This window comes from Candidozyma haemuli (genome assembly GCF_002926055.2).
Source record: "Candidozyma haemuli strain B11899 chromosome Unknown D_2014730914, whole genome shotgun sequence".
Taxonomy (NCBI): Eukaryota; Fungi; Ascomycota; class Pichiomycetes; order Serinales; family Metschnikowiaceae; genus Candidozyma; species Candidozyma haemuli.
Window position 1 is genome coordinate 858,892 of NW_020289911.1, and position 23,531 is coordinate 882,422.

At 45.1% G+C, this 23,531-nt stretch overlaps 11 protein-coding genes across 11 annotated transcripts; 6 read left to right on the top strand and 5 right to left on the bottom strand. All coding sequences in view use genetic code 12, as the record gives it.

Annotated features, from left to right (window-relative positions):
- Nucleotides 1-58: 58 nt before the first annotated feature.
- On the bottom strand, nt 59-1,057 carry CXQ85_002817 (U1 snRNP complex subunit; the record flags this gene model as incomplete). The annotated part of the gene is made up of 1 exon (XM_025486480.1): nt 59-1,057. The coding sequence occupies one exon, from the start codon at nt 1,055-1,057 to the stop codon at nt 59-61; it is 999 nt and encodes a 332-aa protein (XP_025344030.1).
- A 945-nt stretch (nt 1,058-2,002) lies between these two features.
- Nucleotides 2,003-2,977, bottom strand: CXQ85_002818 (uncharacterized protein; the record flags this gene model as incomplete). The annotated part of the gene is made up of 1 exon (XM_025486481.1): nt 2,003-2,977. The coding sequence occupies one exon, from the start codon at nt 2,975-2,977 to the stop codon at nt 2,003-2,005; it is 975 nt and encodes a 324-aa protein (XP_025344031.1).
- A 1,280-nt stretch (nt 2,978-4,257) lies between these two features.
- Nucleotides 4,258-4,692, top strand: CXQ85_002819 (uncharacterized protein; the record flags this gene model as incomplete). Its single annotated transcript, XM_025486482.1, has 1 exon — nt 4,258-4,692. The coding sequence occupies one exon, from the start codon at nt 4,258-4,260 to the stop codon at nt 4,690-4,692; it is 435 nt and encodes a 144-aa protein (XP_025344032.1).
- Nucleotides 4,693-5,871: 1,179 nt separating this feature from the next.
- On the top strand, nt 5,872-9,204 carry CXQ85_002820 (uncharacterized protein; the record flags this gene model as incomplete). The annotated part of the gene is made up of 1 exon (XM_025486483.1): nt 5,872-9,204. One exon carries the CDS (start codon nt 5,872-5,874, stop codon nt 9,202-9,204), a length of 3,333 nt encoding a protein of 1,110 aa, XP_025344033.1.
- A 98-nt stretch (nt 9,205-9,302) lies between these two features.
- Nucleotides 9,303-10,172, bottom strand: CXQ85_002821 (putative amidotransferase; the record flags this gene model as incomplete). Its single annotated transcript, XM_025486484.1, has 1 exon — nt 9,303-10,172. One exon carries the CDS (start codon nt 10,170-10,172, stop codon nt 9,303-9,305), a length of 870 nt encoding a protein of 289 aa, XP_025344034.1.
- A 1,366-nt stretch (nt 10,173-11,538) lies between these two features.
- On the top strand, nt 11,539-12,504 carry URE2 (Ure2p; the record flags this gene model as incomplete). The annotated part of the gene is made up of 1 exon (XM_025486485.1): nt 11,539-12,504. The coding sequence occupies one exon, from the start codon at nt 11,539-11,541 to the stop codon at nt 12,502-12,504; it is 966 nt and encodes a 321-aa protein (XP_025344035.1).
- Nucleotides 12,505-13,144: 640 nt separating this feature from the next.
- On the top strand, nt 13,145-14,200 carry ADH5 (Adh5p; the record flags this gene model as incomplete). Its single annotated transcript, XM_025486486.1, has 1 exon — nt 13,145-14,200. The coding sequence occupies one exon, from the start codon at nt 13,145-13,147 to the stop codon at nt 14,198-14,200; it is 1,056 nt and encodes a 351-aa protein (XP_025344036.1).
- Nucleotides 14,201-14,253: 53 nt separating this feature from the next.
- On the bottom strand, nt 14,254-17,422 carry CXQ85_002824 (uncharacterized protein; the record flags this gene model as incomplete). Its single annotated transcript, XM_025486487.1, has 2 exons — nt 14,254-17,364; nt 17,417-17,422. 2 exons carry the CDS (start codon nt 17,420-17,422, stop codon nt 14,254-14,256), a joined length of 3,117 nt encoding a protein of 1,038 aa, XP_025344037.1.
- A 329-nt stretch (nt 17,423-17,751) lies between these two features.
- HST2 (histone deacetylase) lies at nt 17,752-18,786 on the top strand (the record flags this gene model as incomplete). Its single annotated transcript, XM_025486488.1, has 1 exon — nt 17,752-18,786. One exon carries the CDS (start codon nt 17,752-17,754, stop codon nt 18,784-18,786), a length of 1,035 nt encoding a protein of 344 aa, XP_025344038.1.
- A 70-nt stretch (nt 18,787-18,856) lies between these two features.
- On the bottom strand, nt 18,857-19,808 carry CXQ85_002826 (25S rRNA (uracil2843-N3)-methyltransferase; the record flags this gene model as incomplete). The annotated part of the gene is made up of 2 exons (XM_025486489.1): nt 18,857-18,943; nt 18,972-19,808. 2 exons carry the CDS (start codon nt 19,806-19,808, stop codon nt 18,857-18,859), a joined length of 924 nt encoding a protein of 307 aa, XP_025344039.1.
- An 873-nt stretch (nt 19,809-20,681) lies between these two features.
- CXQ85_002827 (uncharacterized protein) lies at nt 20,682-23,474 on the top strand (the record flags this gene model as incomplete). Its single annotated transcript, XM_025486490.1, has 1 exon — nt 20,682-23,474. The coding sequence occupies one exon, from the start codon at nt 20,682-20,684 to the stop codon at nt 23,472-23,474; it is 2,793 nt and encodes a 930-aa protein (XP_025344040.1).
- Between the last annotated feature and the right edge of the window lie 57 nt (nt 23,475-23,531).

A 23,531-nucleotide genomic window follows, 5' to 3' on the forward strand; every position in this document is an offset into this window, starting at 1 on the left:
AAAGGACTTTCGCCTTTATTAAAGCATTATATACATCTATAATCCATTATTAATTTATTCAGTTTCGCCGTATGGACCTGATGGATCTCGAGTCTGAGGACCCAGAGTCTCGACTTGTGCCTCCATCGCTTGGTCTCAGGTACTTAGCGTATTTGTCACGAATTGACTGAGGCGTTCTATCATTTGACAGAGTTGCTGGCATTGGTGATGCTGCTGCAGTTGTACCGCCGTATGCTGGTCCCAGGCGACCTGGAGAAGGTGCATACCTTTTCGCTGGACCAGAGAGACGATCTGTAGCAGGTCTTTTGTTGAACCTGCCATAACTCAGACTCTGGGGTTGCTGATATGGGTTTGAAGATAAGTTTGTTCTTCTACCGGAAGCCGCTGCTGAAGCATCTCTATTTTGCAGAGCAGTTACCAGTGTATAATGACGACCACCCAAACCACCACCAATGCGTCTGGGACGCCAGTTTCTCACAAGACGTCCACGTTCCATATCAACCAATATTTTACGAGGTTTAAGGCTCAGTGATGAGTTTTCGACAGGCAAACCCGTGGGTGCCAAATCTCTTATGCAATTCTTAGCGTCTTGTTCACGCTCAAACACGATAAAGCCATATCCCCTGGACTGGCCCGTGCTGGAATCTCTTATCACACGAACAGACTCTATCCCGCCAAATTGGTTAAATAGCTTGGAAATTTCTAGTTCAGTCAATGTATATAGAAGACGTGCAATGAAGACAGTTCTGTAAGGGTCCTTGAGGAACTCATTCTTAGAAAACAGCTCTGTGTCGTTCCAAGCAATTAGTTGCCTCTTCTGAGACTCTTCATGAACTTGTTTCTTTGATTTTTGAAGCTGTTCATCAGCTGGTTTTGGAGGATGCTCTGTTTTATACTTCTCTATCTCGCTCTTCCACAGAGAGATGGGGGAGATAGTTGTTGTTCGACGCTCTTCAGGCGGATAGTCAATGGGCTTTTTATAAGGAAACGGTAGTCTAGGAGCAAATAATCTTTGGATCTTGCGAGGATACCTTTGGCTGTCGTCGCTCAACAGCATTGCAGGTCAATAGTTTTTCAACTTGTTGTAGCTTCAGATTTGATTATGGTGCGGATGCGTGAAGGTCAATGACGAGGAAAGCACCAAGAGGGTCCAGGACAAACAGCCTTGGTAAAGAGCCATTTAGGATGTTATAATGAAACATAGTTGGTTTTATTATAAGTTTGCTGATATCGGTACTTTTTTTTATGGTTAAACGGATTGTGTGTGTGATACGAGTGGCTGCAAAATGCACCATGACTAGTAACGCTACCAGCGTCGCGGAGAAACTCTCCTTTTCTTGTTTCAATTGCATAGAAGTTGGTCTGTTGGAGTCTTTCTGGTTCTTACTAGGTCTAAGAGGATGGCTGCAAAAAGTAGATACCAGTAGATGTGGCGGAACCAAGTAATGAAGACAATCCGAGGAGAATAAGAAAGTTGAAGTGGTTCCAAGGTGACCACTTAGTGTCTACTTTACCTTACTAACATGGTTCGTTCTAATTTTGTCAGTTCATTGAAAGCTCTCTGGGTGCTTTGACTACGTCCACCTTCCATATCCACTAGATCCTCACTACACCTTGTACAGTAAGCCTACAAGTCAATCCAAGGCAATCAAGCATCCAATGAATGGAATGAAAGGTTTCACCAAGCTAATCAATATATCTAAAGATGTCTTTCGATCCTGTCCTTCCTTTCCCTTCCCATCCCTTCTTTTCCTACATCTACCACCACTTGTACTCTACGACTTTCCTAATGTAATTTTTTTTATTTTTTATTTTCTAGTTTTTTTTTACTTTTTTATGATTTTTTACGTTGTTTTCTTCTTTTATCGTTTAACGGCTTCTTCTTCTTCTTCTTCTTCTTCTTCTTCTTCTTCTTCTTCTTCTTCTTCTTCTTCTTCTTCTTCCCCTACTCCTACTCCTACTCCTACATCACCATCATCATCACCTTCTCTCATCTACCTCCTCAAACCCGAAGACATTCGTAGATGTTCACCTTCTTACGGTTACTGGTGTCGAAAATCAGATCCTCTTCCTCCTCTTCCAACTCCTTAAGCTTCTCCATCATCTGCTTCACCTTCTGTTGCTTCATCTTCTCCTGCTTCGTCAACTTCTTCTGCTTGCTAGTATCGAAGATAGGCTCTTCCAACTCAACAAACTTCTCAACATTCTTCTTTTTCTTCTTCTGCTTCACCTTCTCCTCCATCTTCACCTCCACCTTGACTTCCTCCTCCTTCATCTTCTTCTCTTTCTCCTTCATCAACTTCTCCTCCTCCTCCACCTTCATCTCTTCCTCCATGGTCAACTTCAGAAGACAATTATAGATGTTCACCATCTTGCGATTGCTGGTATCGACAATTGGATCCTCCGGCTCTTCCAACTTGTCAACCTGCTGCTTCATCTTCTGCTGCTTCATGTTCTGCTTCTTCGTCAAATTCTGAAGAGTGCTGGGAATAATTGTAGGACTGGGCAAAGGCGAACCTTCGACCTTCCTCTTTTGACGTCTGGGCTTGACAGTCTGCCATTCTGAAGCCACGTCAGCCTTTGGAACTTCTGGTTCTTCCCAGGTAAGAAGTTTAAGGCTCTGAGCAGGTTCCTTGACGTTCTTGGATGTTTCCTGAACCGGAACAGAAGGTGCTCTATGTTCTTCGAGATCAGTAGTAGATGTAAACAGGGTTTCGTCAATGTTAAAACCCGGCATGAGGAACATCATTTCTGCCTGTCTCATGAACTGTAACCCGGCTGGATCCAGCAACCGGGGAACAATGTATCCATCTAAGGATAATAAGGAATCTGGCCTGAACCAGGATCCAAGACTACTGGAGACTTCGTTGAATCTCCTATAAATAGATTGAATAAAACGGTTATGCGTACGTTGGGCAACGGCTCTAGCGTTGGTTAAGGCAGTAGCTGGAGCGGAAGCAAGAGTACGGAAAGACATAGTGAAACTAGACATTTTTGAGTTGTTGAAAAAAGTGGTTGGAAGAAGAAGAGAGAGAGAGGGAAAAACCACGACTATTTATGCTTTTTGGGAATCCAGAGAAGGATCCAGAAGGAGTTGATTTAAAGTAAGTTCAACGTGGGAGGAGATATTTTTGTGTAGCTCTGGTGATATTTGACGAAAAGGGAAGGTTGTGGATTGGTGAGGGAAAGTACACTGGGTAGCTTGAGAAGATGGTCACGCAAACAAAACTTGTGCAGACCGGTAGAAGACGGTAGAAGACGTTGGAAAGGCTGGCTACGGCGTTGGAGGGCCCTGAGTGGAGGGTCCGGGTTTGTAGAGTTCGAAAGAGGAAAGTTTCGGGGAGTTGATGTAAAAGACAATAAAGCCGTGGCGGTAGAATGATAGGAAGGGAAGAAGAGGGAAAGGACGACCGGGGAATTGATGAGCTGGCAATAGGGAAATGGGCGAGTTGGTCGAAGAGGACTGGTGAAAGCCAAAAGGAAAAAAAAAAAAAAAAATGGGAGCAAGCCCAGTGAACACAGTAATCACGAGGCAAAACAAAAGAGTCCAAAGAAGTTAGCAATACAAGGGACCTGAGAGGCTGGGATATCAAGAGATTGCTGTTGAATGACAAGACTATTCAAAGTGAATATGGAACATGGAACGTAGAAAGTAGCTGGCTGGGGCCGTTAAAAGAGCAATAATTACATGCCCGAGGACTGTCAAACCCGTAGGAATATTGATTATTGGAGCTCCCTTGATGTCTGGAAAGACTCTCTAAGTGTTTTGAGAAATTATCAGTAAGACAGGGAGACTGTTTAAAATAGAGCTTTCTGGGAGCTTTCATAGAATGCAATTGGTGAGCTTTCATGGGTTCATTAGTAATTCCAAGAAAGCACACAGAGTGGGATATGCCAGGGAAATGCAGCTCATAAGTAATTGAGGCCAAAGCACTTTACCCAATCCATTTGAGATCAATCCAAAGGGTATTCAGTGGGATAGGGCCGCTAGAGGAAGGTAGGATACTACTTTCCGATTCTGAGGCCGACCAATTGATTCAAGCACCAACAATTACAAAACATACAACCACTAGAAACTAAACTACAAGCTAAAATAGCCATCTCCAGAGAATACGTAGTCTAAAGAACCTACCCGATATGGTAATGCTGGACCATAAGGGTGGACCAGCGAGATCAGCCTGTATAGATCACAAAACCCAACACTGGAGAAGCCAGATAGACTTCTTGAAGGTGACACCATAAGACATTATAAACCCAATGTCAGAGTCCCAAGAGCAACAACCAGCTCAGGAGCCTGAGCTTAATGAGTTCCAAAAGTACAATGCTTCGGTGGACCGCACCAAGCTCCCACTCTTCACCAGAGCACAGTTGCAACAGTACAACGGAGTGGATAAACCAGAGTTATACGTGGCGATCCGAGGAATGATTTACGACGTGACACATAACCTGAAGAGCTATGGCCCTGGAAAGGCGTACAATCGTCTAGTCGGGCGGGATGCCAGCAGACAGCTTGGAACCAACAAGCTACAGTTGGGGCCAAACGAGCAGTTGGAAGACGAGCCAGATAACACGTGGTACACGGGAGACTTGACGGAGAAGCAGAATGGCGTCGTGGACAAGTGGGGGGAGTTTTTCAGAAAGCGGTATAAGATCATCGGGATGGTGGTTGACCAGGAGCGTAGCCGAAAGTAAGACGTGGAGCATTGCATGATGTGAGGACGGGGGAACTAAGAAGAAGTAAGACGTGTTTTGTTCCTGACGATCTTGATGAATTAATATTTTCCACTTTAAGCCGTGGGGCCGCCCACCGGCTAAACTAAGTACGGTCTAGTAAGTAGTGAACATTTGGAGAGGAATATTCTCTGAGGCGGCACATGGCTCGGTTTCCGTGTGGCAGTGTCTCCGAACGGCACAAGCCATGTTCTATGACCCCCTGTCACCAATTGCTACGCCCAAACGCTGGCTTCGCCAGTCGCCTAGGCACCAGACGAAACGGCCAGGCGCCGCAAGGAAGCTGTGACAATGATAGAGGCTTTGAGATGGAGCAGAGTCTTTCGCAGCCACGGAATGTTGGCGAGAAACAGGAAAAAGCAGGATGCCAGAAGCAGGAGACAGGGGAAAAAAGAACAAATTAAGAGTGGTGGTGCCTGGCAGAAGGAAACTCCCCCTCGTAACCATGCATTTCGCTGAGCCGTGGAAAAGTCAAAAAAAAAGCAGCATCCCAAGCATCCCAATAAGCAGATTCCTTACCTACTTTGGATGCGTTGTGGCTGGCTGAAACACAGGAGCGGTTAAGAAAAAAAAAACCTTGTGTCGCAGGTCCCAGAGAAGCTTCTGCTTTTATTTTTTTTTTTTCCCTCTCACCTTGTTTGCCCTGTTTTTGTGGGATATTGCTCGCGCTGAGACCTGCTGTCACAGTACAATAGCAAATCCAGGCCCCCCGTCTTGGCGAGGTTTGTGAGAAAGTGTAAAAAAAAAAAAAAAAACGTCCAGCGCGCGCAGGCCAATTTGGCCCAAACCAGCTGGGTCTTCCCAGGGCGCGACCCACGATACGACTTGGGGGACTTTTTACGCCTCACGTCAAGAAACAAAGGCATCGAAGGGTGTGAATGGAAGAACCAAGAAACGGGAAATTTTCTCGACTCGTAGACGACCAAGGTTGTGAAAGCTCCAGTAAATAGGCTTTAAAGACTGCTCGTATCCTCCACCTCTACCAGTGTCTTTGCTCCATCTAAAACCCTCACCTGGGCCCTTGCAGTCCTACACATCCTTCTCCTACACCCTCGCTGCGAAACCAGCCAAAATAAAAATTGCAATCCCCAGCCGCTTCTTCCGCCTCACCTTTCTACTTACACTCACTTACTTGACATTATGGAGGCATCCACCAAGAAGGGCCAGCTAAGACTGCAACTCCTAGCGGGAGAACATGATATCAACACGCTTAGTGGGTTTGCGGCCTCCGGAAGACTGCAAATGCCCGATATCCCACAACGGTTCCCCGTGGGTCAACATCCACAACAACAAGGCCCATACGGTCAATACCAACCTCAACAGAGCCTTTCCAACCATGACCTTATCACTCCAGTAAACCAAAGAGCGAATTTCGATAACGCTTCGCGTAAAGGCTCCATGGCTCTGACCATGTCGATGGGCCGACTCTTTAAGAAGAAGGAAGCTTTCTTTGATGACGACGCTGGCTACGATATTGGCGATGTTTCTGGAAATACCGTCACATTTAACGATATTAAACACCTCCGAGATAATAACAGTCGCTACAGCATTTCTTCCCGTACCACAGACCTGACTCCAATCATCCCCGTGCTCAACGCCGGCGGCAAGCAAAACAGCCTGAACAACATCCAGTACCGTAAGTACATGAACCATAAGAAGAAAATGGACTTGGCTTCCGGCGCCAGAGCCATGTCTTTGGCTGGCGGGAACCCTATGGCTGCGAATCTGATGACTCAAGACTCCAGAGCCATGTCTATGGGCATGATGAGCGATCCTCGCGCCATGTCCTTGAGTTCTGCTCCTCAAGGCGGTCATATGGGTCCTGGTAGGCCAATGGGTCCTGCTCCTAACGGCTACGGCCCTCGTGCCATGTCTATGCGTCCTGCTGGACCTGGAAGAGTGCCCCCTGGCCAACGTGGGCCTATGCCTCCCAACATACGTACCAATTCGCTTAATAGCAACGTTATGTTGAACCAAGGACCAATGCAAGGCTTGTCTCCTCAGGCTATCAGGTCACAATCGCTAACTCAAGGCGGTGGTCCTTTCCCACAGCCACAGCGCTTTGGCCCTAACCACGGCCCTAACCAGCATATGCAAATGCCCTATGGCCCTCCTGGTGGTCATCCAGGAGGTCATCCAGCAGGTCCCCCTAACGGCATGTATGGACAAGGTCCACGTCCCAACGGCCATGCCGCCAACGCTCGCTTCAATGGCATGTCCCCTCATGCTGCGCAGTCCAATGAATCTTTTATGAACGTCGTAAAGGAGGAAGATGAAAAGGAAGAGACTGCAGAAACTCCACAATCGCTAGATCCTAAAGCAGCACAAGCACAATCTGATACCGTTGATCTTAACGAGCTACCCGAAGACGACGAAGAAGAAGATGAAGAAGATATCGTTTACAAGTTTGAAAACGACGCCACAAGCCCTCAAATCTCCAGAAAGTCTACCGTTAAGAAATCTAACTCAATGAGAGTAAGGAAACTCGACCTATTTAATAAGAAAGACGCCCAGGAATCACCAGAAACTGTCTTTGAGGATCAAGATTCCCTCACATTCAATATGGATAATGCTCGTGACAGAACCTCCAAGAAGCTGAATTTCGAATTAGAAGACGCTGAAGTGTCTGACATGAATCGTCAAAGTGCCCAGAAGTTCCAGGCATTGGGCTCTTCTGCCTCTGAGCCAGATATTTATACGACAGCTTCGGAATTTTCGCCTACGAAGAATACTGGGAAGTCTGAAGCGTCGGAGGAGAAGGATTCCGAGACTCACTCGCCAGACTTGGTATCACCATCTTCGAATGTGGAAAGGGAGGCTGCTAATGATTCTGTTACTTCGAATAACACACAAAAACGGAAGGTGATTAAAATGAAGAGTCTTGTCGCTAACACTGCCTTCAATAACTTCCGCTCGCCTTCGAGCAACTCCCAAGCGACATTCAGTCTGGAGTCGAATTCTAAAGAGTCTTCTGACTTTGATCATCATGATAACAAGAATTACCCAAATTCTAGCAAAATTTCTATTTATTCCCATGATTATTCAAGAGCTGAACAGAAGGGCTTCACTCCTGAGGACGAAAATGCCAGAGATGTGCACTTGAACGATGAGACGACTTATGAACAATCTTTGAATGATGAAAGACCGCAATTGCCACCAAAGCAATCTGTATCTGGCGCACCTTCGTCCCCAACAAGAGTGGGTAGTGAAACACCTTACGAATCTCATTCCGCTAACGATAGCTTCCGGGCTCCATCATCGGAGTATGTTTCCTCGAATGACACCAGAAGCGAAGATGTGCTTGCTCGCGACACACCAACAGGTTTCTTATCAAGGTCAGGTTCTGATATGAACATGGAGAAATACAAGTTGTCTGGTGCTAGTGATGACCGCCGAGTGCCTTCTTCGGCCGATCAAGACACGAAAGAAAGAAGGAAGTCGAGGAATTCTTCCATCTCAAGCAAGTCCAAGAACTTTATCAAGAGATTGTCTAGAAGTGGCTCAAAGTCCGTGGAGAAGGAAGCAGATTCTGCTCTGAGGCATAGAAGCGTCTCTTCAATCTCTTCCATGAAGGATGTTGCACCAGTGAAGAAGCCACTCCATTTCACGAAGGACGAGTTGGCGATAATGACTTGCAACAACGACTTACAGAATGAATTGCAATTGGTGGCAAGCGAGCTTGCTGTTCTGATTAAGCGAGAACTTGCACTTGAATCTCAGTTACGGTCGAGGGGCGGAGAAGAAGATCACGATAGACAATCTTTGATAAACAGAGATATGGAGTACGAGTGTCGGGAGAAGTCCAGACAGATTGCTCTTTTGCAAGAGAAATTGAATAATGAGAGAAGACTTCGTTTCATAAGCGAGGAACATGCAATTCTCGCGGAGCATGGACAAACACCGAGCGCTTTGAAGTTGGATTATGAGAAGAATGAGCTTTACAAACAGCTATTGGCAAAGAATGATCTCGTGAATCAATTGCAGGATAAGCTTGAAGAGTTTCAGACGACTAAGAATGAAAGAGGGGACGATAACTTATTGGAGAATTACAATGAGCTCTTGAGGAAGAATCACGAGCTTCAATCTCAGCTCAGCAACCAAGTGAAGGCTGAACCACATTCGGCGCATTGGTTCTCGTCTGAGGATCTCAATGATCGTCGTGAATCCCTCTTGGATAGAGATTCGGAGAAAGCAGAAATAATGTCGTTGAGAACTCAAAGAGACGAGCTCCGCGAAATGATCACTAAGCTCACTTCATCACAGAACGTTGAACTCAAAATTGCACATGACAAAATCAAGACATTAGAATTCAAGCTTGAGAAAATGAGTCTCATTAATGATAAATTGAGTCGCAGGGAAAAGAGCGGTCTGTCGCAGCCACAAGAAAGTGGCCCCAAGTTTTCTAGCGGACAGGGAGGGAAACTACAAGGATTGTCGATCGTTACACCGAAACACAATCTTTTTGACGAATAGACGACCTGGAACGGTAATATGTCTTTATTTAAAAAATAATAGAGGCGGACAATGGGCCTTGCACATGTAGGTTTCTATAAAATAAGTAAGGAACGTAATCAGCTGTGGGCTTCGAAAAATTTGAGAACAACGTTGGCGATAACAGGGCCATGATTGATCAAGTTGTTGGTCTTATAACTCAGTCGATCGAAAGTAGCCTTGTCAATCATGCCAATACTATGGGTAAGCTCCAAAAGTTTCAAGGCGTAACGAGTGGAGTATTCGGGGTGGCCTTGGAAGGTGAGGACCTTAACGGGACCGGACTCCGTCACGAGACCCTGAATTGAACATTTGTTAGTGCTTCCAATAGATTGAAAGGTTGTTTGGGACGCCAAAGAATTCGAAGAAGCGTTGGAGGTTGGAGGTAAGCCATAGACAATGTCCCTATGGAACTCTACCAAATTAATATGCTCGAGCACATTACCATCTTCGGTATCCAAAGTGTCAACAAAGGGAGACTTCTCCACTGAAAGAATGCTTTTGTTCAAGGAAATAGTAGTGATGCCACACTCCCAGCCATTCTCATTTGTGTTTCTGTTGACCTTGGAACCCAAGTTCTTAGCCAAGATCTGATGGCCAAAGCAGAATCCCACCATTGGGAACCCTGGCTTGTTGGCAATAAGGAACTTGAGGAATTTGTCGGTCAGCTGGATCCAAGGATTCTCGTTATCAAAGGCATCAGATCTCGAACCTGTCAAAACGATACCCTTGACCACCCCAGAGTCAACATACTCTCTGAGATTTTCCAAAGTCAGGTCAGTGACATCCTGCTGCTCTGGCTTATCAAGGTCATAAGCGATATAATACTTCACGAGCGGAAGTTTGGAATCCTTAAGGAGATCCTTGGCGTTATCGCCGAAATCCCCAAACTCTTCCGCAACAGAGCCAAAGGGAGTATCCAACACAAGCACAGCAATGTGCGGTTCCATTAGAAGTAAAGTGCTTGTTGACAAGAATACAGGGGTCGAGGATGGATAACCGTGCTAGGAGACAGTGCGTTGGGGGTATGATACGAATGTGCAAATGTTATGTTTTTGTCCTGCAGGGCCACGATTCCGAAACCGTAAACTGATAGTGTCTAACAAACGTGAAAAATATGGGGTATGGAGGAAAATTGGTTGAAAAATTGATGGGATCGTGAAGCTGAATTTTTTCAAATCTACTCCAGCTTCTTACCTCCCCTTTTTATGCTGTGGGCGAGCGATTGTATGGTCACGTCGATTATGCTTTCCGTTTTAGTGATGGCTGCGAAACCAGCCATATGCATATGGTCGATGGGAGCCACAAGGATAGTGAACGTGAAAAACGATTTATGGGTATAGAACGAGGAGATATGTTTAGAGGAGACATGGACTTCTTTGGATCGTGTAGTTTGTGGTATTTGGATTTTTGAGAGGGAATTGTTATTTATGGTCAAGGTAGATTCTAGGAGACATTTCTGTCATTTCTGTGTCAAGGAGAAATGGCTGCGAAATGCTTTTTCACTCAAATGCATCAAATAAATGTAAATATGAAGAGAAATTAAAAAACTTGAATGTTTAGCTCCCTAGCTTGTATTTTATTGCATTGCTACTTCACTTCTCCCAAAACTCAAGTAAAACATGCAAATATGTCAAACATACAATGAGACTACGTCATTGGTTAATCTGGCTGCTGCGAGGTCACTTTGAGGCTTAATATGTGACAGTTCTGTTGCATCGAACCGCATGCAATGGAAAGGTGGAAAATTTTACGGGCAATGCCAGCAAAGCAAGGCTTGATGAAAAATTCCAAAACTTGCCTCCTTTGGCAAGAGTCAAGGCTCTGTGGCACAGACCCAGACTGTACTGTGTGTGCAAATCCGTCTATAATAGGAGACAATTTGTCTCACCCTGAGAGAGTGCCCTACAAAAAAAATAGGACAAAAAGGAGATATCTGATTTTCTGAGGCAAAAACATTCCTTAAATATACGTTTCTCTCGGTAACCCCACCCAAAAGAAGTTTTTCACATCCCAATTAGTGAATCATCAAGAGTCCTGGTGTCCGAAATTTCTAAGCGCGGTTTTCCTTTCTCACTTGTGGTGCACAAGTCCAACGTAGAAATACCAAGGCTCCAATCCACACTATCGCCAAGACGCCATTAACCCACACACCAACTAGTCGTCTCGAATAACGGCATACGTCAACTTTTTACGGACAAGCAAAGAGACCTCGAGCCGTTTTTCCCTCCTCGTCATCCAAGACCAAAAGCTCGTGGACAGAAATACCGCTTTATCTAATTAATCCAATTTATCTTCGTTATCCCTTCTAAAGCCATGGATGAAGGACAAAATCACCAGCACGGCGAGAACGTGCAGCAAAACCAAGGAAACCCAGGCAATGGTGGGACCATTTCACACTTGAGTGCTGGCTTGAAGTCAGTATCGCTCTCGGACCAACAGCAAAATGCCGTCAACCTCAATTTATTACAACAGCAGCTCCATAATGAAGCCGCCAACAACCATGCTACTCAATCAAGAATCAGCCAGTTCTTCGCCAACCAGCCTTCTGAGGGCTATACGCTATTCTCTCACAGGTCAGCCCCTAATGGCTTCAAAGTTGCTATAATATTACTGGAGCTTAATTCTCCCTTCAGCACCATCTTCTTGGACTTCAATTCTGGCGAACAAAGAGCCCCTGAATTTGTTTCCATAAATCCAAACGCCCGAGTACCTGCCCTCATCGACCACAATAACGAAAACACCTCCATCTGGGAGTCAGGTGCTATCATCCTCTACTTGGTGTCCAAGTACTTGAAGGACAATGGTGAGTGCCTGCTTTGGTCTGACAATCTCATTGAGCAGTCTCAGATTGCGCTGTGGTTGTTCTTCCAGACCTCTGGCCATGCCCCCATGATTGGCCAGGCATTACATTTCAGGTACTTCCACTCATGCCCGGTGCCATCTGCCGTGGAAAGATACACTGATGAGGTGAGAAGAGTTTACGGTGTCATTGAAATGGCATTGGCCGAAAGAAGAGAGGCTCTCATCATGGACTTGGACAGAGAAAACGCAGCTGCATACTCCGCCGGCACCACGCCATTAAGTCTGTCAAGATACTTTGACTACCCAGTTTGGCTCGTAGGCGACCGCGCTACCGTTGCCGATTTATCCTTTGTTCCTTGGAATAACGTCGTTGACCGTATTGGCATTAACCTCAAGGTTGAGTTCCCTGAGGTTTACAAATGGACCAAATACATGATGAGGCGACCAGCTGTGATCCGTGCTTTGCGTGGAGACTAGAAAATTAAGGAGCAGATAGATGACTTGCTTCGCTCATGAGTCTCGAGACAAGCCATTACAGCTGGAAGCGGCAACTTCGGTACGAATCTACGGTAATATTTTATATTCTAGATATGACGTTTGGCGCATGTAGGTCTCGGAATTCTCGACGGAACGGCAGGGCATACCCCTTTGGGAGGCTATGCATGTCTAAACCATGCCAGGGAACCCTTCCCCATGGGCCAAGAGACGTACGTAGCATGACACCATCATAAGGTGACTGTGCGGCTTGTCTCCTAACTTTAAATGGGCCGAACGAACCGACCAGAGGTGACATACCAAAAGATATTTATAAGGAATTACAAAAGAATTTAGTACGTTTGAGACAATTCACTTGTAGCGGCCAAAATGGTGCCATTTTATTCAGTTAACAATAGAACAAAAAGCTTAAGTATCCTCGTATCAACAAGCCTCGCATTTAATAGTACTCCCACACACTGGCGTGAGTAATGGCTGCGAAAAGCTGACCGTTCGATGTCTGAAATCGGCGGGGCCGACTCTAATCATGCCACAGACCCCTAAAGAAGAAGGCTGGACCGTTCAGGGATATCTTAGAACTTGCCTATATATTCAGCCTTGACCCCATGTTTGCTCGGTAAGGATGAACATCTGCAAACAGTCAGCTAAGAAGTTTCTTGCAAGAACCATGGCGACAATTCCAAAGACACAGTACGGCTTCAAATTCGAAAAGTCGCTCAGAAACATTCGTTTGATAGAGGACTTGCCGGTTCAAGCTCCTGCTAGCAACCAGGTGTTGCTTAAGATCGAGGCAGCAGGTCTCTGCCATACTGACCTCCACCTTTTGGATGGTTTTGATGCTGGTGACAATTACATCATGGGCCATGAAATCTTTGGTCTGGTGGCTCTGAAGGGAGACGAAGTCACTCACCTTGAGCTTGGCGATAGAGTCGCTGCTTTTGGTCCTAACTCTTGTGGTGTATGCTCCATGTGCCGCCAAGGATACGATAACGACTGTCTTAAAACCGAATGGCTTGGTTTGGGAAACGACGGTGGATACCAACAGTACTTGCTCGTTAAGAACCCACGTAACTTGATTAAAGTTCCTTCAGAGGTTTCAGACCCTGCTGTGGCTGCCGTTATCACTGATGCTATGTTGACACCATACCATGCTATCAAGATGGCTAACTTGACTCCTGCAAAGAAAGCTCTTTTTATTGGAGCTGGTGGATTGGGTTCAACCGGTGTTCAAATTGCCAAGTTGTTCGGTGCCCACGTTACTGTTCTTGATAGCAAGAAGTCTGCTCTCGACTTGGCCAAGCAGTTTGGCGCTGACGAGGTTTACAGTGAGCTTCCATCAAACACTGCTGCTGGTACTTATGATGTCTGTCTCGACTTTGTTGCTATCCAGAAAACGTTCGAAATCTGTCAAAAGTATATCAAGTCTCACGGAACAATTATTCCAGTCGGATTAGGTGCCACTCATTTGTCGTTTGACTTGGGTGATTTAGCATTGAGGGAAGTCCGTGTCTTGGGGTCCTTCTGGGGCACAAGTAACGACATCACTGAGTGCTATGAATTGGTCAAACAGGGTAAGATTCAACCCAAGGTGACTTCCTTCCCATTGAGGGAGCTCCCTGAATGTATCGAAAAGCTCAAGAAAGGTGACGTAAGCGGTAGAATGGTTCTCATTCCATAATCTACATTGGCTTAGATAGGTAAGTAGTTGTAATAAGAGCTTTCTTGAATAATCTATTTCTTCTTTCCTCCTTTCTTAGCACCACCTTTTCCACCACCTTTTCCGCTGCCCTTACCACCTTTACCTTTATCACCTCCATTGCTTCCTGGCAAAACCAACTTCACTTTGCTGACAGTGAACACGCCCAGGATGTCATTAGACTTGGCTCCCTTTAGCATTTCATGTTCTTCTGGCCAATCCAACTCTGCATCTTCCTTTGAAGCATCCACTTTACGGTTGGAGAAATACAGGATTGCCTCAGTAACAGACTTTCCTTTCTTTCCAAAACCAGGTTGGATTTTAACCTTGTACTTGAACTTGCTGAGGGCAGACCATGGGGCAAAGACAGGGACGAAAGCGCCAACAACATCATCTTTAGCCGCTCTAGGTAATAGGGAATCGAGCTGCTCCAAGAAGGCGACATCAACACCATCTTCGTCGTCTTGCAAATATTTCTTGAGCTGTCTGGCTTCCTTCGCTCTGGAGCGTTCAGCACCCTTATCAGCATACCTTTCTTTCTCCTGCTCAGCCTTACGTTTAGCTTCGGCTTCTTGTTGTTTTTCACGCTCTTGGATTTGCTTGAGAGTTCCCAATGCTTCCATCCTGATAAGCTTTTCCTCTTCATCTTGATCAGCGTACTTGGCGTTGATCTTCTTCAACTTTCCTTTCTTACCACGGACATTAGCCTTCAGAAGAGGAGATGTAATGTTTTCGACTTCATTATCATTGGAGGGACCCGAAGGCGTCGACTCATCTTCTTGAGGGGCGGTACCGTCTTCTTCTTCTTCTTCTTCCTTAGACTCCACATTCTCAGTTCCTTCTTGTTCATTGCTTTCCTTCTCCCGATCAGTGAAAATAGCAGCAAGATTCAAGTTCTCGAGATCCTTCTTCTTATTGCTTACCTCAGGTTGCAAACCGTGTTCTTCTTGCTTCAGAACTCTTGCCTCTGTATATTTCTTGTTGGTTTCCTCATCAACAAGCCAATAGAGACCGAAGCCCATTACCAATTGGGCTGGAGGCATAAGATTCTTTTTCCCTTTCAAATTGAGTCTACCTGGACCCAACAAAGTCCCATCAATATCTTTCTTGGAAATGCCATCACCTGCCATCCAGTATGAAGAAGAGCTGGATTTGCCGTTCCAAGCAGCAGAAGTCGACAATGCAAAAATACCAGCCTGGAATAAGGTGGATGGAGAGAGTGGCTTGCCCTTAAAAGGATTCTTGATGAAAACCTTGAGCGAGCCCTCAACGTCTGAAGAAACATAATAATCATTATCACTGAAGTGTCTGTAGTAGATCATATCAGTCTGCAAATCGTCTCTTCCTGATAGACACAAATATCCATCGCTTGTGACAAACCAGAAGAACTTTTCAAACCAGAATTTTGGCCTGATGGCCTTGAGCTCATCTGTTTCCTTCTTAAGATTCTTGGCCAAGTCCTTCTGAATCTTTCTTTCGGCATTCTTCAAGGCGAACTGCGTATTTTGTTCCACCTTGGTTTGCTTAGAATCAGCTGTCTTCTTCGAGTCAAAGTAGAGACGGGCATTGGCAAATGCAGAGAGCGTGAGGTCGATGTCGACATTCACAGTTGGAGCTGAGGGTTGCGCCTTAGACTTTGGCGCCTTCTTCTTCTTCTTAGGTTGGGACTCTTCAAACTCAGAGTCAGAGTCAGAGTCGCTGGAGTCCGAATCCAGTTCACTGGATTCGTCTTCACTCTCGGAACTGGACTCATCCTCACTGCTGGATTCTGAATCAGAAGATGCGCTTGATGCATCAGATTCAACCTCTTCTTCCTCCTGGAAGCTGTCAGGATCAGGCAATGCTAGCTTAATTTTACCTTCCTTGAGATTAAGCGGAAGTCTTATGGTCTTGGCCACCTTATTACCCTTGGACTGTTCCATTTTCGTTAGCTTTTCAATGATTTCCCAGTCCGTTTGCTTGTTGAGCAATTCTTGAATTGACAGTTTGCAATCCTCCACCAAGTCAGCATGATATATAATCGTGTTACCCTTCTTTTCATTATTTTCCAGCTGAATTTGCAACAGTTGGATCTGTCTATCTCTCTCATTCTTTGCAGTGTCCAATCTCTTTTGGGCATGCTGTTTTTGCTGTTCAATTCTTAATGCATATTTGGTAGACTCAAGTGTCGTGAAAAACTTATCGAGTGTTTTGTTATAGCCATCAACTTCTTGGAATCTGAATGTCTTCTTGTCACTCTTGAATGGGACAAAAGGGTGGAATTCTTCATAGACAAACTCCAAGGAGTCAGGGTTACTAGGATCATGCAAGTTATTTTTCTTCTCCACAATGACACCACGAACCTTCTCATTCTGGATATTGCTGAGGAGTTCCTCATATCTTGTCTCTGTCAAGTTAAGAGCCTCCACGACTTGGTCTAGTTTATCCTGATCTTCCACCACTTCTAGGCAGCTTTGAGTAGGAGAAACGTCCACTTCGGCAAGAGCCTTGAGAATAAGGTCACTTGAAAGATGACTTGCATTGACAAATGCAAGCTTATGAATGGAGAAAACCTTCTTCTTTTTCTTTTCAGAGGTATCATTGACAAGCTTCTGCTTATGAGTAGCAGCCCAGTCCTTGACTGTGTCGCTTGTGAATATGGTTTTTTGATAGGATGCCTCTTCAGCAAAGAGTGATTTGTCAAACATCCTGTAGGTCTCATTGACAGCATACTTATCGTTACCAGCCTCAGTATTCGTGACAAGTCTCTGAAGCGACAAAATCTTCATTTCTTCATCCAACAATAACATATTTCCAGCACTGAAGAACTCAAGAACAAGGTAGAACTGCCCATCAGAAAACTCAAACACAAGCACTCTATCATTCCTAAGCTGCTTCAAGTTCGAAAGTCTCCTACTCTTCAAGTGCTTTCTCAACTTAGTCACGAAGTTGGATGGAGCAGGAGCAATTGGTCTCTCAAAATCAGACAAATGAAGCTTATTTCCACAGTCAAGCACAAGACTCTTCTTGGAGTCAGGCAAACCAAATTTCAACACATACTGTCTTGCTGAGTTCGCCACATTATAGATATTTTGCAACCTATAGTTCAATATGGATTCTCGCAATTCTCCGGTAAGGATCTGGAGATCTAAAGATGTGATTCTTTGCTATGTTGTTAATAACTGAAAACTCTGGAAAAGCAAAGCTTTAAGTACATACTTTCATAGTTGGACGTTTTCGTCTGTGGCAAGTAAGACGGTCAGAAAGCAAGACTCACTTTTCGAAGGTTATACCATTGTATGCAAGAAATTACCACCAGAATCAGTACATATATTTGTGATTCTTGGATAGATGCATTTTGAAAAAAGTTATATTTTACAAAGATGAGCCATTGCTTTTCTCCAATTTAATCCGCTTTTTCTATTCCCTGGAGAGTCCCCTTCTGGGATTCCTTACAGTCTGCTGATACGTTCATGCCTTTCTTCCTGTGCAGATATATAGACAGTGCTATTATAGGCTTATCAAGAGCAAAGATTACAGCTGCAGCTACACCCATGTTCTTTTCTTCGCCAACTCCCGAGAAAAAGCTAGCTCCTCTTATAGAGGCTATTCAGAAAGGGAACAAAAAAGTCACGTTCTTCTTGGGCGCCGGTATCTCGACCTCATGTGGCATTCCGGACTTTCGAAGCCCAAAGACCGGCTTATATTCAAACCTTAAAAAGCTTGATCTTCCATACCCAGAAGCGGTTTTTGACATTGATTACTTTAGAGATAGCCCCAAGGCTTTTTATACTTTATGTGATGAACTTTACCCAGGCAAGTTTGTTCCATCCAAGTTCCACTATCTAGTCAGGCTCTTTCAAGATAAAGATCTCTTGAAGAGGGTATACACACAGAACATCGACACTTTAGAGAGACTTGCTGGTTTGAAGGATGAGTTCATGGTGGAGGCCCATGGTTCTTTTGCAAACAATCATTGCATCGACTGTCACGAAGAGATGCTGAGTGAGACATTGAAGAAGCACATGTTTGACAAAAGCAAGAACGAGGGTATACCCGTATGTGCTAAATGTAAGGGGTACGTTAAGCCTGATATTACTTTCTTCGGAGAAGGTCTTCCAGAGAAGTTCTTCTACCTGTGGCGAGATGACGCTGACGAAGTGGACGTTGCCATCGTCGCTGGTACGTCTTTGACAGTCATGCCATTTGCTAACTTGCCTAGTGAAGTTGGCAAGAAGACTTTGCGTACCTTGATCAACAAGGAGGTTGTTGGAGACTTCAAATACTCCAAAAGAAAGTCCGATATCATTTTGCAACACGATTGTGACGAAGCCGCTGAATTGATTGCCGATCTCCTTGGATGGAGAAAAGAGCTTGACGAGCTTCACGAAAAAGCAAAGGCAGAATTCAGCGGTGAAAAGCCAGAGACAGCAGAAGAGAAAGCTCACGAAGTTGCAGAGGATATCAAGGCTAAAGAGGAAGAGACAGGACAAGACGAGAAAGAAAAGAAGGAAGAGTCCGCGGAAAGCAAGAAAGACGACGATGCTACAGACGATGTCGAGAAGAAGTTGGGCAAATTGTCCCTTTGAGGGCCCGTTGGTTAGTTTTTTCTATACAAACGGTAGAAGAACCGCATATTTTCCAATTTGATCGGGTATTCTACCTCCTTTGTGTTGATTCTGTACCAGCAGCTTTCATTTTGATCGACGATTTCCCATGCACCATCACTGGCTCCTGGCTTGCCAGCTAAGATGGTGTCGATGAGGAATTGAACCGGGAATCTTTTCGATCCGACCGTAATATGAGAATATGAACCAGCGCTTTCAGCGATGAGAAGCAAGGCTCCTTTACGGCAATGCGAGCTCAACATTTGCAAAAGCTTTATCGTCTCGGTTTTCTTTTCACAGAAGAGTTCGTTTGTGGTGAATAGAAGCGTGATGAAGTCCAACAGTGCAAGTCGAAGAGATTCAGCATTCTGTGAGAGAACATCTCCAAGGACAAACTCACTGGTGAACTTTGCAGGGTTATAGAACCACTTCTGACTGATATAGCTTGACAAGCTGCCGACAATGGTTGACCAATCGGCAATGTCAATGACGTTGAGATGCAATTTGGAAGGAGTATCTCCATTGGGCTGCTTTAGACATGCAAACATAGACCCCAAAGCGACCAATTCAGATGCAGCGCCTCCTCCAATACACAAAGCAGAAGTCTCCTTGTTTGGGTCAGCAAGGAGCTGTCTGAGAGGCTCTAGAGACGAGAAAAGGGAAGCGTAAGCCAATGCCCTTGCAGGAGACCATCTCGCTACATACGCAAATCTCTTATCATCACTGTCAAACGCCGAGAGGTAATCACGATTGTAGAGGTCGCCCTTCACCTTTTGGATCATTTCTTGAAGGTCATCGGCAGCAAGAATGTATTTGAAGTTTTCAAGAAAGAGATCAACCACTTTCCTAGACTCTAATGCATACTCTGAACTGAACGGTAGCTGAGTACTGGAAGGAGCAGCAGCATCCGAACTCACACTGTCATGTGATACTGGACTCTGCTCTTTAGGCTGCAAAGGACTATTCTGCTTCTTAGCATTATATCTAGCTTGTCTTCTATTCATTGGGAGTTCAGGGTTACCAGTTAGGGCTCAGTACTGAATACGCGAGATGTGCGATGAGGACCCATGTATGGGAAATTTCCTGTCTCGCGAGTATAAAAGGCGCTCATCTCGCACCTAAATATTTTTCCTTTTTTTCTTTATCTCAACACCAACCTGTGTTAGGGGGGAAGCCCAGCGCCGTGTTGGGGCTAAATCTCGCAAGAGGTTGCCCTTCCACTGCTGTGGCGACGCCTCTAGCAGATCGGCGCTCGAGAAGCAAGTTTTATGAGTGGTTCCCTTCGGGCACTTCTTCACCAGGACCTGGTCCTGGCCTTCCATGTTGTTTTAACGTGCCATGCTGCCATTGGTCCTCCGAAAGGGGTTGAGCGATGGCAGTTTTGGTGCTAGATGTGGGAGGGGAGTGTCAGTACTAGCCGCTCAGTGCTCCTTGTGAGCCATTGAACAGAGTAGCTCCGTCGACAGGTTGCAGAGTAAGGGGCCGGTCTTGAGCTCACCACGAGTGTTGTGCCTAGCATGATGCTTGTGGTTGCAGCTCGGCCACTATGGCTTCAGGCAACATATTCCTGGACTCTGCGAAGGCCATTTGGCTGCTGATCGTCTGAGTAAAACCATGTTGCATACATCTTTAAGCAGAGTATTTGAGTGTAAGATCAAGTACTCATTCGTAGATACCGCCTCCCTCAAGCAATCCCACTGTGATCTGATGTGAACAAAACCGCGTTTAAGACCCTTCCTTGTATGCCTAGAAATTTTGCATATTCTTTCCGTTGACCACCCTTTTCTTGTCGGCTCGGTAGTTGCAATCCCTGCACATCACACACATACGTAAGACAAAGGTTATCCCTACTCTTCTACACTTGCTACCAATTCCAAATGAGTGAAGAGACAGGGCCCGAAAGGTTTCAACTACCTCGAACCTTCTCCAAAAATAACTCTCGCGAGTTCAACTCCAGAATCGGCGTGGGCGAACTTCCAGCTCTTCCGGCCTTGGAAGCTGAATCTAAGAATGACCCTACAGAGATAAGCAGTTTGCGGCCTCCAAGAACACCACAGTCTCAATTTGTGGAGTTTAACCTCAGTAGTGGTCTGCCAGAGCCTCATATAGTGAGCAGCGATGATCTTACTAGAAATCCAGAACATAAAGAGGCAGATGCTGCAGATGAGTTAAGCGACAAGGAAGAGGAGGAGGAGCCACAGGCTAAGCCAGAGGAAGATTTCTTTAGTTCTAACACTGACGGGTGGAAGTCGATGAAGAAGGTTGCTAAACAGGATTACTATGACGATAGAGGTAATCTTGAGTTCACTCGTGATAATGAGTTTGAACTGCTTGAACACAGAGACGCTAGAGGATACACTAAAATCGATACCGAAGAGCAATTGAACAAGTACGCCAGACTTGATGAAAAGACCAACTTTCTTTTTGAGCTTCAGGGTCTGCGTGACAAGACTGCTGAGGATGAAGATGATGAGACGTTTGACTATGGTGATGAGGGGATCGATTCCAAGGAGACGCTTGCTGGAACAAGAGGTCTCTTGACCGAATCACAGAAATTTGCATACATCGGAATGGTGAAACTCATTACGGTTGACCAGGCTGCTTCGTTGGCTAAGCTCAACCAAAGGACTACCTTTAGAATGTCCAAACCAATGGGTCTCGCCCAGAAGAACTTTGCCAACTGGACAAAGTACATTATGAACAAGCTTGAAGAGCACTTGGATATCAATAAGCAAGAGAAAAATATGATCGATAACTTGAGTACGCATGGCGTGCAAGTTGAAGACTTATCGCAGAGCTTGTTGATGCTTGAGACACAGAAACCTATTGTGAACAAGCTATCCAAAGACTTTGATTTGAGATGGGTCCTTGTTTGTGACTTGTTTTTGCTTTTGCTTAGCGATGGGTATTTTGATAGCAGATCGAGAACTCTTTTCATCATATTTGCAAACTACTTGGGCATTTTGAACATTGAAGTATACCAGTTCGAGAGAAGGCTCATTGAGAGCTTGGAAATGGATACAGGCCAGAAGAGTATTGAAAATAGAGATGATAAGTTGAGCGACAGACTGTTTATCGATAAGCATATCCAGAAGAATAAGAGAAAGAGATTGGCATACATTGGTATGGCAACGATTGGTGGTTCCCTTGCCATTGGTTTATCTGCGGGATTGTTAGCTCCTTTGATCGGCGCCGGTTTGGCTGCTGGTTTAACCACTGTTGGTATCGGAGGAACTGGTGGTTTCTTAGCCGGTGTTGGTGGCAGTGCCATTATTACTACTGGTGGTGTGGCCGCTGGTGCAAAAATGGGATCCAAAGCTGGTGCAAGAAGAACGGGTGATGTTCAAACATTCGAACTTAAACCATTGCACAATAATAAGAGAACAAATCTTATTATCACGGTCAGTGGATGGATGAATGGTGACCTAGATGATGTTCGTCTTCCTTTCTCCACAGTTGACCCTGTCATGGGTGATATGTTTTCGTTGCTTTGGGAACCAGAGATGTTGAGATCTATGGGTCAGACTATTGGTATCTTGGCAACTGAAGCATTGAGTACCTCTATTCAGCAGATTCTTGGTGCCACTATCCTTTCTGCCTTGATGTCGGCTATCCAACTTCCAATGGCTCTTTCTAAGCTTTCTTACTTGCTTGATAATCCTTGGAATGTTTCTCTTGACCGTGCCTGGAAAGCCGGAAAGATCTTGGCTGACACCTTGATGTCGGGTAACATGGGTGTTAGACCTATTACATTGGTTGGTTTCTCGCTAGGCTCCAGATTGATTTACTCTTGTCTCATTGAACTCGCTCAACGTGGTGGATACGGTCTTGTTGAGAATGTTATTTTGTTGGGTAACCCAGTTGCAGTGAAGTATGAACAGATCACGTTGGCTCGTTCCGTTGTCAGTGGTAAATTTGTCAATGGTTACTCTAAGAACGATTGGATTCTTGGGTACTTGTTCAGAGCTACAGGCGGTGGATTGCTGACTGTCGCAGGTCTTTCACCAATTGAGAACATTCCTGACGTGGAAAACTTTGACTGTACTGAGCTTGTGGAGGGACATATGTCGTACAGAAAAGCTGTTCCTAAGATTTTGAGATTGATGAACTGGGAGGTCTTGAGTGATGAGTTCGCTGAAATCGAAGAACCTGATCCAGAGCAAGGTGAAAGACAAAGACAGCTCATTTCTGAGTTTGATGAAGCCAGAGCCAAGATGGAGAAGGAAAAGATTGAGGAGGCCTCGAAGGAACAAAAATCTTGGAAGAGCTGGTTCAAGCCCAAGCAGAAGAACTGGTGGGGTGTGTACGATGAAGCCGCCAAGCAGGAGGAAGATAAGAACGGAAACGGTGAATTTGAAGAATATGAAGAGGGCACCGGAGGAACCACAGGAACCCAGAGACGTCAAGAACAAGAGCAAGAACAGCAACGTGCCGAGGCCATTTTTGACGTTAGTGCATTAGCAGAAGAGATTAATGACATTGAAAAGATCAGTGAACAAGATCCTGAACAGCTCAAGAAGGTCCGCCAGGAAGTGGACCCAAACCATAAGGAATTGAAGATGAATGAGGATGTTGAGCTTGAGAAAGAACCGCCTACTTCGGTGTTCCAGAACCTCAAAACCAAGATTCCAAACCCCCTCAACAAAGAGAAAAAGCAAGAGGAAGCTTAACGATGACACACCATATAAGATGATTGCATTTAATAGAGATCACTAGTTTACAGACTT